The sequence below is a fragment of the Diachasma alloeum genome, unplaced genomic scaffold (genome assembly GCF_001412515.2).
Source record: "Diachasma alloeum isolate Michigan unplaced genomic scaffold, Dall2.0 Dall_scaffold_00366, whole genome shotgun sequence".
Lineage (NCBI taxonomy): Eukaryota > Metazoa > Arthropoda > Insecta > Hymenoptera > Braconidae > Diachasma > Diachasma alloeum.
This window is the reverse complement of record NW_021680505.1, coordinates 115,795-129,452: the sequence shown is the minus strand read 5'-3', so window position 1 is coordinate 129,452 and position 13,658 is coordinate 115,795. Positions and strand designations below refer to the sequence as shown.

The 13,658-nt window shown below is 44.0% G+C and overlaps 1 protein-coding gene across 1 annotated transcript in view; it reads right to left on the bottom strand.

The window, feature by feature from the left end:
• LOC107041462 (nesprin-1) overlaps positions 1–13,658 on the bottom strand; it is a 132,323-nt gene that overhangs the window by 32,003 nt on the left and 86,662 nt on the right. The window contains exons 30-33 of the mRNA XM_029126333.1: positions 7,417–11,802; positions 4,079–5,533; positions 2,450–2,749; positions 417–1,373 (exon numbers count right to left, since the gene is read on the bottom strand). Of these exons, the coding sequence (XP_028982166.1) occupies positions 417–1,373; positions 2,450–2,749; positions 4,079–5,533; positions 7,417–11,802 (7,098 nt within the window). The remainder of the gene's footprint in view (positions 1–416; positions 1,374–2,449; positions 2,750–4,078; positions 5,534–7,416; positions 11,803–13,658) is intronic.

The window sequence follows — 13,658 nt, the reverse complement described above, 5'->3', positions numbered from 1 at the left end:
TGAATTTCAAAAAATCATGTTCGAATTACTCCTAAACCGGTAAGACGATTGTCCTGGAATTTCACTCGTCTTAATCATACGAAGCTGCATCAATTATGATGACAAGAAACCAATCTCATTGTATTTCTGAGATAAATCCCCAAATTTGTTAAAAAATGTCATGTCTCATCATTTTTTGACAAGTTTTATTGCAAAATCTCCAGAACCGCTGAGGCGATGTTGTTTAGAATCTAATCAGTACAAAGTACTGATCAGTACAAAGTACATCAGTACATGAAAACACAACGATTGCGTGAAAACAAGTTTTTAGAGTTGCTGAAAGCGGAGAAATCATGAAATTTCCACAATCGATTTTCGAGGTCATTCCAGAAACTTCCTCCCTTCGCATCGGTAAATGGAAAGAATAATTGACTTACCTCCAGCCTCTCAGTGGCCTTGAGCAGTCTCTCATAATCGACAGTCCCCTGCACCGTCAGCAATTCCATCATATAATCAGCCTCCTGCACCGACTGCTGTACAAGTTCCAACTGTCTCTCGAACCTCCTCCAAAGTTCCAGCCTGTTCTTCAACAATGCCAAGAGCCTGGCACACCTGGACTCCAGTTCCGTGTGCACATCTTGGAGGTTCGATATGTCCCTTTCAATTCCCACAGCTGAGACGGAGACCCTCATGCCCCCTGGGAGTGTATGGAGGAGCTGCCTGAGCGACATGATCTCCTTCCAAAGTACCTCAAGCTCAGAAGCCACTTGCTGGCACCTCTCCACTCCCCCTGCAACCACATCACTCCCTTGGCTTTCGCAGTCCTCACACTGATCCAGAATCAATGACTGTCTCGCATGCGCCTTCCTGATCCTCGAGAGACCCCTCTCGAGTGCCTTGAGCCGCTCTGAGAGCAGCTGCGCCGCATCCAACTCCTCACCAATCTGACCCTCAATTCTCCTCGCTGAGGACAGAAGAACTCCGACTTTCTCACTCTCAGCTGCTGGCAGCATTCCCAATCGACCCAACTCGTCCTGAATGAGGCAAACCCTCTCAAACATGACTGACAGCCTCTCAACATACAACTCAAGCTCCTCCTCGGTCTTGAGAACCCCGTAGAAACCGTCGATTGTTGTTCTGAGCTCGTTGAGCTCCCTCTCGAGAAGACGAAGCTTCTCGTCCACTGGTGTGTCCTCCGAGGAAATGGTATCGGCTATGGATTTTTGGATCGAGTGGATTCGATTTGAGATCGAGTGCCAGCGGTCCTGGAGCTCTCCCTGGAACTGACGCTGCACCATCTCGTCGGACAGGGGGATTATTCGGAGGGACTGCTCGAAACAGATGTTCGACTCTGTTCGCATGTTGTTGTGGACTTCGTATTGAGCTTTCAATTCCTGTTGGGTTAACACGAGCGTAATTGGGGGATTCACGCATGAAATAATTTAACAGAAAACCTAGTGAATTCGTTTGAAAATTTTATTGGGCTTCTGTAGGAATTCTATGGGCTTGCGATAGGATTTCTATTCGAATTTTATTGACAAATTCTATTTGTTTTTTTGGGCTGATTCTATTGGATATTCAATAAGAAAAAGTCAATAGATTTCGAATTTCTGTTTGATTTTTTTAAGCGTTTTTAATAAAGATTAAGAAATAAGTTCGATAGAGAGGAAATAGTGAATGGATAATTTATCATGGTAACTATCGATCTACCAGCCATTGACTACTGTGACAAATGATGACCTAACAGCCATTAGATACATCAAATTGTTAATTTGCAATTTCCTCCCTATTGAGTTTATTTTCCAATATTGTTCAAAAACGCTCTTTGAAAACGTTCAATTTTTTTTCAACGTTATTTTGATTGTACACACGTATTGAAAAATTCAATAGAAAACCTAGCGAATTCGCTAGAAAATTCTATTGGAATTCTATAAAAATTCTATGGGGTTTCTATAGGATTTCAATTGGACCCTTGTAACAAAATTCCTTGTGGAATTCTATTGAAAAATTCTATTTGTTCAGTGCGCTGATTCTATTGGATATTCAATAAAAAAAGTCAATAGATTTCGAATTTCTGCTTGAATTTTTCTCTTAAATGTTTTTTATTAGAATTATTGGGCCCGAAAATTTTCCAAGTTTTTTCCACGGGATTTTGTTTTGTTTTACATTGTAGAATTCGAGTAGAAAAAACTTGGAAAATTGATGCCCTAGAATTCTTATAGAAAAAAACTCAAGAGAAAACTTTAAACAGAAATTCGAAATCCATTCACTTTTACTTATTGAATATCCAATAGAATCAGCGCAAAAAACAAATTGAATTTTTCAATAGAATTCCAATAGAAATCATGTAGAAACCCCATAGAATTCCAATAGAATTTTCTAGCGAATTCACTAGATTCTCTATTGAATTTTTTCATACGTGTTGGTCAGTCTTAAACTGATGACTTACACTTATAGTTGCAACACTTACCCAGAACTGACGCATTTGTCCCTCCCAGTGATCTTGAACAGAGCCAAGCTCTCGTTCGGCCCTGGCCATCCAATTCTCAAGGCGATTGACTAATAACTCTCGAGTGCACCAGCTCTCTTTGAACGCCAGGAGATACCGCAAAGAAGTATCCACGTTATCCTGGAGTCTTGCAATGACGTCGAGTGCCTCGGAATACCGATCGTCTGGGTCCTCGATGGTTATTAACTCTTCAAGTGCACTGGCGACGTTTACGAGCTGAATTAGACGCGCTTGATGGGCTGCGATGTCTGATGAGAGTGTCTGAATAATTGAGATGAACCAATCAAATGTTACGGAATTGTCCCAAATTATCAATGGTGGATTCAAGTTGTATGAACATAACTTGAATTGTCACGACTAAAATCGGAGATAAATTCTGAACGAAAGTTAATAACGGTAAAACATTCTGGTGGAGTTGCATGAATGAAAAAATTTAATAGAAAAACCTAGCAAATTCGCTAGACAATTCTATTGAACTTCTATTAAACTTTCTATTATTTTTTGGCCAATTTTATTGAAATTTTAATAGAAAAAGTGAAAAAAATCGATTTTTCTATACAACTTATTCTATGTATTCGCATATTTTCTATAGAATTCACTCGGCTCAAATTTTCAAAGTTTTTTTCTATGATTTTCTTGATGAGAAGAAAAGAAAAATAGATAACAAATATTACTAAATACAAGCTAAGAACGTCGAAGAGTAAAATAGCATTGAAATGTGCCAACTGGCGGTGCATTGTTCGTTTAACCCTTTTTCCGTACTGACCTTCATTTATTCTCATCAGGGGATTGGTATTGGTCCTTCCCCAAACTCGTAAAAGTGAAAATCACTACGGAAAAATATCGTTCACGACTAGTGCCATGGAGTTTTTTTAGTCGCGTGGTAGGCTAGTTCTTGCCTTCGACTCGGACGCCAACTGCACGCGACTAAAAAACTCCATGGCACTCGCCCTGAAATATACTATTCCTCTGCCGTTTTTCTATGAAAAACCTATTTATATTCCAATATAATGATATGAAGAAACGTTTAGCGCCAGCAGAAACGTTTCATTGGATTGTGTGTCAAATTTCAAAAGAACTACTTAAAAATTGACTGAGATACTTGCACCACAAGCTTGAAAAAGGCAGAAACGACATTGAATTGAAAATAATTTGAGAGGAACATGATTTTTGCACGCATTTGTTTTCCTTTTTTGATTTTATCCAAAATTTTTTAACCGTAACCAAATGATTTATTTCTCGAAACAGTTTTTCTAAGGGCGTACGCCCACTGCTCAACAGTAACTTCCTGTAACCGAACAATTTGAGAGACACATGATTTTTACACGCATTTGTTTTCCTTTTTTGATTTTCTCCAAAATTCTTTAACCGTAACCAAATGATTTATTTCTCGAAACAGTTTTTCTAAGGGCGTACGCGCAGTGCTCAACGGTAACTTGCTGTACCGACCGGCCGTTCTATTCATAGACGTTGTGTTCAAATGCCCACAGTATCGATAATATTGGGAATTTCGGTGTCGAATTTTTACAGGATATTTTTAAATGTGATAGCCGCAGAAAAAACAAGAAAAAAATCCCGGCAGGAAATTACCTGATAAAGCGAGATGTACTGATCATAATCAGACGAAGTGACAGTGCTCAAATCGGGCACCCTCTGATGAGCGACCCCCAGCCAGCCTCTCTCCTCCTTGACCCCCTGCTCGAGCATCATCCACCTGGAGGCGGCCAGTGCCATCTGCTGCGCCTTCGACGCCGCCCTATCCAGCAGAGTATTGGCTCGACTGTGCAGTTCCTCATGCAGTCCAGCATGCTTCTCCCTGGTTTCAGGATCGAGATTGCCCTCGAGGCTCTCCAGAATGGCCCTGCAGTGATTCAAATTCACAAAGAACTTCCTGTGCTTCTGCATTTCCTCCCTCAGGTGTTCCAGGCTGCCGACCGAGATGGGAGCAGCCAAAAGGTCCTCAGCCACATCCGTGATCTGCGCAAACTCCTGGAGAGTCTGCTCGTACTCCTCGGCGAGCGACAGCAGCTGCATCAGTCGCTCCCTCTCCACATGGATTCCATGCTCAACCTCCTGCCCAATATCGTGAGCTTCAAACGTCTCCTCGGGGACAACCCTCCCAGGATGATCCCTCAGGATCTTCTTCGCGGTCGTCACGAGACTACTGGCCTTCCAAAGATGGCTCCTATTAACAATCTCCAGCCTGTCGAGCTCCTGCAGCTTCCAGATAGTCGAGCCCCCCTCCTGGATCACCCGTTGGAACTCCTCCTGGTGGTCCTTCATCAGTTTCAGAATGGTCTCCACTCCATTGAGGAACTCCTCCCACCTAGTCAGCTCGGAGCTCGTCAGCCGCTCCTCATCGATCGTCACGTGTTCAATGGCCTTCACCTGACTCTCCAAGGCCTCCACGCACTCCCTGATCCCCTCCCTCTCCTCCTCAGGGAAATCCAGCTCGCCTCTCCTCAGCATCTGATCCAACTGCTTCAGAGAATTGTCAACGTGACACACCTCGTCCTTCAATCCCCTGATCTTCCGACTGTCCTCAGTCGTCGGTCCCCCAGAACTCTCTCGCCCCAGAAACACTCGATACTCGATGGTTTCCAACCACGTCGAGATGATCTCGATGATCGTCACGATAGTCTCCTCCACGACAACAATGTCCTGCTTCTCGACTGCTCTTTCCAGATGCGTCAGCTGATTCTGAACCTCTGACACTCGTTCGTCGACAGATGCTTCGTTCGAGACGTCCTCGAGGGTTGCCATGTGGAGGATGTTGGATAGGAGGCTGGTTTGCCTCGCGTTCTGCAGATTATTCAAACGATCCGACATCCTCCTCGTCATCTGCGTCCTTCGGGTGATCTGCCCGGGTCCGAAGGTCGACGTGTGCGCCGTCTCCGGGAGTGAAGACCGCTGGCATGCATCTCCCCAGGCAGCGTCGTCCTTCCTCAGAACTGATTCCATCGGGGAAAGGGGCTCCTCCGACGTGTCCATCGGCTCCGGTGTTTCGATGCTGATTGCCCTTGGCGCAGCTTTCGTCTCCCTCACCTGTAGAGATGTGGAATGAGCGTCATTTTCTCTTTCGGTCAGGTCAGACGTAAATGATCGGTTTCTGACGGTTCCGTGTGTCAGACGCGAGCCAAAGTGACCGAAATTTGTCTATAAGGTGGAAATTGACGGGTAATTTTATTTCGGTCATTTTTTGGGCCATTTCTTAAGGGTTCGATCGGAAAACTTTTTAATATACTGTTAGGAAAAAATGAAATTTGATGGACAGTTGACTACCAATTTTCGGGGCAGTGACACTGAATGCGATTTAGGGGAAAAAAATAATGAAATTTCAGGTTTCACTGAAAATTCATGAAAATTTCAGAATTTTAAGGGACATAAAGACGAGAATTCCTTAATTTATTTGAATTTCCAATCTGATATGAATATTCAGTTTCAAATTGCATTGAATTTTCAGTGAAATCTGAAATTTCATGATTTTTTTTCCCCCTAAATTGCATTCAGCGTGACTGTCCTGAAAATTCAAGAATATATTTGCCAGATTTCATGGTTTTCTATTAATTTTCAGGGAACAATGGAACGGAAATTTACAGTTCTGTTTAATTTTTCCACGAAATTCTGAACTTTCAATGACAAGATTTCCTGAAATTTCAGTGGAATTGGTACACGATAAAAATTTCCGGAATTTGGCACGAAACATTCACACAAAATTTTCAACAGTGGAGAATTGAATTATTATCCTTTGTTATTCTATTTATTAATCAATAAATAGCCGCACTCTAACAGATACTGTTAAAAAAATAAGATGAAATTTCATGGGCAGTTGACCGGTAATTTTAAAGACAGTGCCACTGAATGCCCTTTAAGGAGAAAGAAAATTATAAAATTTCAGATTTCACTGAAAATTTAATAAAATACCAAAATTTTGAGAAATATAAAGACGAGATTTCTGCAATTTATTCGAATTTTCATTGAAAACATGAATATTCAGTGCCAAGTTACCCTGAATTTTCAAATAATTGCACATTCAGAAATATATTGATCGTAATTTTCCAGTTTTCTACTAATTTTCAAGAAATAATTGAACTAAAATTTACAGTTCTCATTGATTTTTCCCCGAAATTGAGAATTTTCAATGGCGAAATTCTTTGGAATTTCAGCGGAACTTAAATGTCGTAAAAATTTCGGAAAAGTCTACTGGGAATTTCAACTAAAAATTTTTAAAAGTGTAGAAATCGCTGGAATAGTCGAGGGTCCAATTTCCGTCTACATACAGAAAATTGACGGTCAAAATTTATTCAGTCATTTTATGCGTATGTACGCATGAAAAACCTCAATAGAAAACCTAGCGAATTCGCTAGAAAATTCTATTGGAATTCAATTTGTTTTTTGCGCTGATTCCATTGGATATTCAATAAGAAAAAGTCAATAATTTCAAATTTCTCTTTGAATTTTTCTCTTAGATTTTTTCAACTAGAATTAATGGTTACAAATTTCCCAAGTTTGTTCCGCTGGATTTTGTCTTGTTTTGCATTGCAGAATCCGAGTGGAAAAAACTTAGAAAATTCATTCCCAAGTACTCTTATAGAAAAAATCTCAAAAGAAAAATTCAAACAGAAATTCGAAATCTATTGACTTTTTCTTATCAAATATCCAATAGAATCAGCGCAAAAAACGAATAGAATTTTTTAATGGAATTCCAATAGAAATCTCATAGAAACCCCATAGAATTCCTATAGAATTCCACTACAGTTTTCCAGCGAATTCGCTAGGTTTTCCATTGAATTTTTTCATACGTGTGGCCAATCGTTATTTCTTTTTCCGACCATATGATCATATTCTCGGTGCGGTAATTACCGCTCGTGACGGTGGTAATTGACGGTCATTGACCAGTCACCCTTGTCGCTCACATCTCTACTCACCTGCATCGTGACTTCAATCCTCCCGCCGTGTGGGCTCGTTTCCCTCAGCGTCTCCTTCATCTTCAGCTGTTCAGCCCCTGGGGCTTCCAGTCGGACTTTCAATCCCGCTTCCTTAGAGTCCTCCCCCTGCTTCTGGTACTGCTCGAATCTCCTGACCCTCAGGTCCGAGGAGACCCCTCCAAGCCCCCTGTTATCCTCCTCAGGTTCCGAATCGTGAGACCCCTTCCTTGCAACATCGGAGTACGACAGCTTCATCGCAGCTGCTTTTTTCGACGATGGCTGTCCGAATATCGAGCCCAGGTCCTTCGACCCGCGATCCTGCTGCTCGTGTTCCCCCTCTTTACCTGTTTTCGATTTCTTCTTCTTCTTCTTTGCACGCCTCCGAGATTTATCCTCGGTGTCGCCCCCCCTGGGTTCACTGAATTCATCCGTAATTGTGGTATCGTGAGTAATATCAGTTGATTCACTCAGGCAAGAGTCGGCTGTCGTGCTGTCGAGATCGATCGTTGCTTGCACGTGAATCTCCAGGGATGTGTCGGTGGAGTCTTTTTCGGAGGCTTCTAAGGTCGCTTCCTCCTTCCTCTGCCCATCTCTCTCCACGTCCACCATCTCCTCATCGGGAATTGCGGGAGGGGGGAGCCCACGAAGGGGCTCCAGCGGCTCTTCCCGCTCCTTCGGGGGACTCGGTGGCGGGGCTCCAACGGGCATCGGCGATATCGCCCTCTCAATCGTTAAATCATCGACCTCTGGCATCGTCGAGGCCTCGGCGGAGTCGACTGTCGCCTGCTGCGACACCGATATCTTCTCGGGCTCCTCGACCTCCTCGCGTTTATCTCCTTCAGACGTCTGAAGACTTATCTCCGCCGTATCCGGCAGTATCTGAATGCTCTCCTCCTTCGTCGCAATCAACTCACCTCTCTCGATTTGAATGAAGGAATCTGCTGTCTCCTTGGCCTCGGGACTCAGTGTCTGCACTTCCTCTTCAGCTGTGATGACTTTACCCTCGAAACTCGTTTGTGCACTGAGATTCATTTGCTCGGGCGATTGCGCCTCTGGCTCGGGACTCGTTTGTATCACTGACTCGACCGTCGGCTCTGGACTCTTGGTTTGCACTTGGATTTCTTGGTGGGAGATGCGCGGCGTATCTTCGGGACTGGTTTGCGTTTCCATGGTTGCAACAACAATTGGTTCGATCAAATTGCCTGGTACCTCGGGGTGTTGGGTTTCGGGTGCCTCTGGGGTCGTTTGCACGTCCACTTCAGTCGTCACGGGGGCCTCCGGGCTGGAGGTTTGCATCGATGTGTCCTCGAGGATTGTTTTTGGGGGCTCCTCCGGGGGAGGGGTCGTCTGCTGTTCGGCGTCTTCGAATGACTCTGTCCGAGAGATTTTCCCGGGCTCCTGGGACACTTGAGACGTTTGGGTCTCGATTTCGGCGGTAGCAGCGCACACGTTCTCCATCGGGGATGTCTGGATGCCGAAAGTGTCGACGTCAACTGTCGTCTGGACCTCGATCTCCTCGGTCTCTTTTACTGGAGGAACTGGCGGTGGCTCTTGATTCGTCAGGGGACTCGTTTGGACACCTCCCTCTGCCCTGGGGGTTTGCTCGGGCGTCGTCGTTTGTATCGAGCACTCTTCCTTGTCTGGTGATCGCAAAAGCTCGGTGGTTTGCATTCCAGAGTCCAAGACTGGCGTCGGAGATGTCTGGATTTCCGTGTGGACTTCTTGTTTTTGGGCGGTTTGGGGAGGCCCTGGGGATGCTGCCTCTTCAGGAATGTCCTCAGGCGCCACCGAGACATCTTTGGTTTCGAAAAGTGTTTGGGTGTCGACCTCAGCCACCGAACAAACCATCCTGAGTTCTTTCTCTTCCTCTTCGTCACCCATTCCCCTCTCCATCTGCCTCTTCCGCTTCTTCTTTCTCTTCTTTTTACTCAAATCATCGTCTTGAGTCAGCGACATCTCCTCGACAGTCGTTCTGTCCTCCGGCTCGTAACCAATCTCGCAAGTCCCTTCCTGGTGGCTAGACAATATCAGTGATGTTTCGGTTAGTTCTAGAACGTCAGGCTGTGGCTGTTCACTCGGTTGCCTAGGCGACTCCGATAAAGGTAGGTTTATATCCGTGGACTCAGCTATTGTCGTCGCGATCGAAGTGTCGGACTCCCCAGAGGCTTTCTCCGGGGAGTCGGGATCTTTGCGTTTTTTCTTTTTTCTACTTCTTCGACTGACTGTCGACTCCGTTTCACTCTTGTCCAGGGGATCGACAGTGGGCTCTGTCTTCTGGGAGACTGTCTCGGTTTCTGGGAGCTCCATTTTTATTTCCTCTTTCGTGATGAGGTAAGTCCCATCATCCTCCGGACGTTCCACTGCGGTTTGCAGGGATACCGATGCCTCAGGGGTCTCTGATTCCTTTTTGATCGACAGGGAAATCTCAACTTTTTCGACTATTGGTTTCTCTCTGCGCTCGAGCACTTGGGGAATTTCGGGGGTTTTGTCCTCGATGGGTAATTCAATATCGATGGCTTCTTTGACGATTTGGTAGATATCATCAGCTCGTCTTTGTGATTCTGTAACAACAGCGAATTTCGGAAGATTTTCGTCCTCATTTCCACGAACTGACAGCGAAATTTCCACTTTTTCTCCTGATTTTTCGGGTGAGAGGCTTTCACGTTGCCGAGGGTCTTCCAAATATGGTTGCTGATCGTCTCCTGAGATCCTCGACTCATCCTCTGGGACAATTAAACTGATCACATCAACAGATTCTACGGTGAGGCTACTCTCAGGGTGCTTAGCTACATCTACCGTGCCTGTCTCTACTTCGATACCAGGTGCATCGACTGACTTACAAGTGGACTCTGTCTGTTGCTCCTCATCGGGGGCATCTGGCTCGGGTTTATCGAGTGGCTCGGGCTGTTCAGTGAACTCAGGGCTCTGCAAAACAGCGGAGCGTTCAGAATCGATCAGCGATTGGGTCAAGAGTCCAATTGGGGAGGACTTCATTACCTCGAGCAGTTTTGAATCTTCCTCAGTGGGTTCGGGTTTTGATTCTTCCGAGACAATTTCATGCTCTTCAACATCTATTTTTGTGTCCTCCGGAGAACTAGGAGTGACTTTTCCTTCCTCTCCTCTCTCGATATTGTGCGTTGGTTCGTCGTCAATTAATTTCGATTCGTCTTCCACACCTGATGGTTCGATCAATTTTTCTGTCATTTTCTCTTCAACTCCAGCTGCTGTTACTTCTTCCACTTGTCCAACTGACCCCTCGAAGGGCCCAAAGAATGGCCCTTGCAAGGGACTACCAGGTGCCTGTCCTCTACCATCGTTTGTTTGCACAGACCTCGCCTCCTCCTGCTTCGCAACATTAATACAGATGTGCGGAATGTCCTGGTCGTCGATCTCCACCTCCTCAGGCTCTTCGATCACCTCTTCGGAGGTCGTCTCCTTGCCATCGATGATCGTCACCTTCCGGATAATTCTTCTCGTCTTCTTGATCACTCGTCTCGTCACCTGCTGCACCACCGCGTGAACACTCGACGTCTTCGTCTGGTATTCTCCAGCTGTGGAGGCCATCTCCGCGTCAAGAATCTCCTCTGGTGTCACGTCCTCCAACTCCCCTCGGACAACAGTGCGCGTGTACTGAGGCTCCGCCTCGAACTCCTCCACGTTAACGTCACCTGGTGCTCCTGTCGTGACTTTCCCTCCGTAAGTCCGCCTGGTGGAGACCTCCACAGTTCCATCGGGCCTTGTCCTACTCAGGGTGATCTGCTGACCTCGCATTGTCGCTTCTGAAAAGGTCTTCACTGCTGGGGCCTCACCGAGAAGAGTCGACACCTGCGAGACTTGTTGTTGAGTCGTTTGAGTTCTCTTCAACTTCCTCACGATTATTCGCCTCGTGCCGTCAGCGTCCACCACCACCTCAGTCGTCACGTCATCGGGCTCAACCACAATTGTTTCAAAGGCCTGAGGTGCTGCATGGTGAATGCTCAATTCCGATGATGCTGATTGCTGTAACTTGGCGTCTTGGTACTTCATGTCCACGACGATGTCTTCGGTCTTGGTCTTGTCGGTGTGGTCTGACGTCGAGGGGATGTTCTTGGTGGCGATCTCGAGGACATCGTGGGTGTCGTCCGCTGTCTTTCGGACTTTGATGGTCTCCTGGAATTTGGGCTCCAGGCTGACTTGGGTGGGGATTGGCTCCCCTTGGAGTGCCGGGGCGGCGAGGATCTGGGAGGTTGAGGTCTGCTTGGTGAGGTGGGCTGGGGCTTGACCTGCCAGGCTCTGGCCTGTTTGCAGGGAAACGTCGGTCCAGGAGGGGGACTCCTCCGCTGGGGGAAGGGATGGCGCCTGATCCACTGACGAGCCGTCGGGCTCCAGGGGCACGGCCTCCAATTCCTGGAAAAAATCAAGGTTTTAGGGAGTTTTGGGATTTTGGGCGGTGAAGTGGGGAGGGAATGAGCCGGATTTATTTCATGAAAGAACCGTTTTGGAAATATCTCCAGGGAAAATTTCGAGAGGGAAGTGGGCAAACGCTTCAAGTCAGTTCTCGATAAATATCTCAAATTCTAAAAGAGTTGGCAACAATTTCCTAAGAATCTTTTTTGTAAAGCAAAGTGAAGACTATTGAAAAAGATCTTACAAAAATTTCGCTATCTTTCTTAAATTCTGAGGTATTCAACTTAAGAGTTTGAATACCTAAAATGACAATATTATTGTATTATACACACGTACACATCATATACGATTAATTTCATTATATATATCAGTAGCGAAGTGGTAAAGCGGTTTAAGTCGACTTATCTCCCAGTTGAGTTTTTGAGGAATATTTGCAAATCTAAGGGGGATAACGAAATTTTCGTAATTACATTTGTTGTAGCTCTCAATGGGCTCTACAAAAAAGGTAATAACAATCTCCCTTACATTCCGAGATATTCATTGAAAACTGGTCAATAGTCAAAATTGACTTGTGCCGTTTTACCACTTCGCTATTGATATATACTCCTTTTTTTCTTTCCTTTTTCATAATATTCTACTGTATAAACTTGTAAAGTTTCGAGCAATTGAATAAAAAAAAAGTTATTGAACCAAAACTCAACTGGGAGCTAAGTCGACTGAAACCGATTGACCACTTCACTACTGATTTGTCTTCTGTTTTATGTTCATTTATGTCCTGCTTCATCTGCATTGATATTAATTATCCGAGAAATCACGTATGAAAAAGTTTAATAGGAAAATCTAGCGAATTCGCTACACTGAGAAAGAAAAAAATTTGTGCCGAATATCCATTCACTTGAGGCGCATTTATTTTTTCAATAACATATTTCTCCAGTCGAGTGATTTCCAGGCAATCCTCATTATGTTTCAATTAATAGTAATTATAGTGTAGAGTACTATAATTACTATAATAAATAGTAATTATAGTGCACTATAATTAATAGTAATTATAGTGCTCTACACTATAATTACTATTATTACAAATTTCTAACGAAATTTAGCTCCCTTCCCCCTTAAATTCCGAGATATTCATTGAAAAGTGGTCAATAGTCAAAATCGACTTAAACTCCGAATCTGAAGAAGATAGCAAAATTTTTGTAATAACCTTTTTTATAGAGCAAATAAAGGGCTACAAAAAATGTCTTAACGAAAATTTTCACATCTCCTTTAGATTCGGAGATATTCATTGAAAACTGGCCAATAGTCAAAGTCGACTTGAACCGTTTTACCGCTTCGCTACTGGTTTTTTACGTTAAAACTTCCTCTTCTAGTTCAGCATCCATTCGACAAAGAATTGTATAGAACAAGTGATGAACTAGTTGCCAAGCGGCATCAGAAGTAAATATCAAGAGATGTTTTTCAAGAAACATTTCAACAGACGACAAAATAGTAGACAGTTTTCTCGGAACTAGTTTTGGAGGTTTTTGCAAAATTATCTCCATGAAATTTTCCAACTCCATCTCTTGTTCTTCATAGCTTGCACACAGATTGAATTGGAGATGGTGATGATGATGACAGTAGGGATGATGAATGACTACATTTGATGATGAGTGAAAAAAATGATGAAGCCTTCGTTATTAATTCAATTTTTTTGTTAGATAATTAACAACGCATCTGATGAATTAAATAATAACTAAAATGATGATGTGTTTAAATTTTATTTCAGTAGGTGAAATGACGATGAGGTTTGATGACGATGACATGATTCACGAAAAAAAAAATTAACCACGAAGTAATGAATAAATAAAAATTGGGAT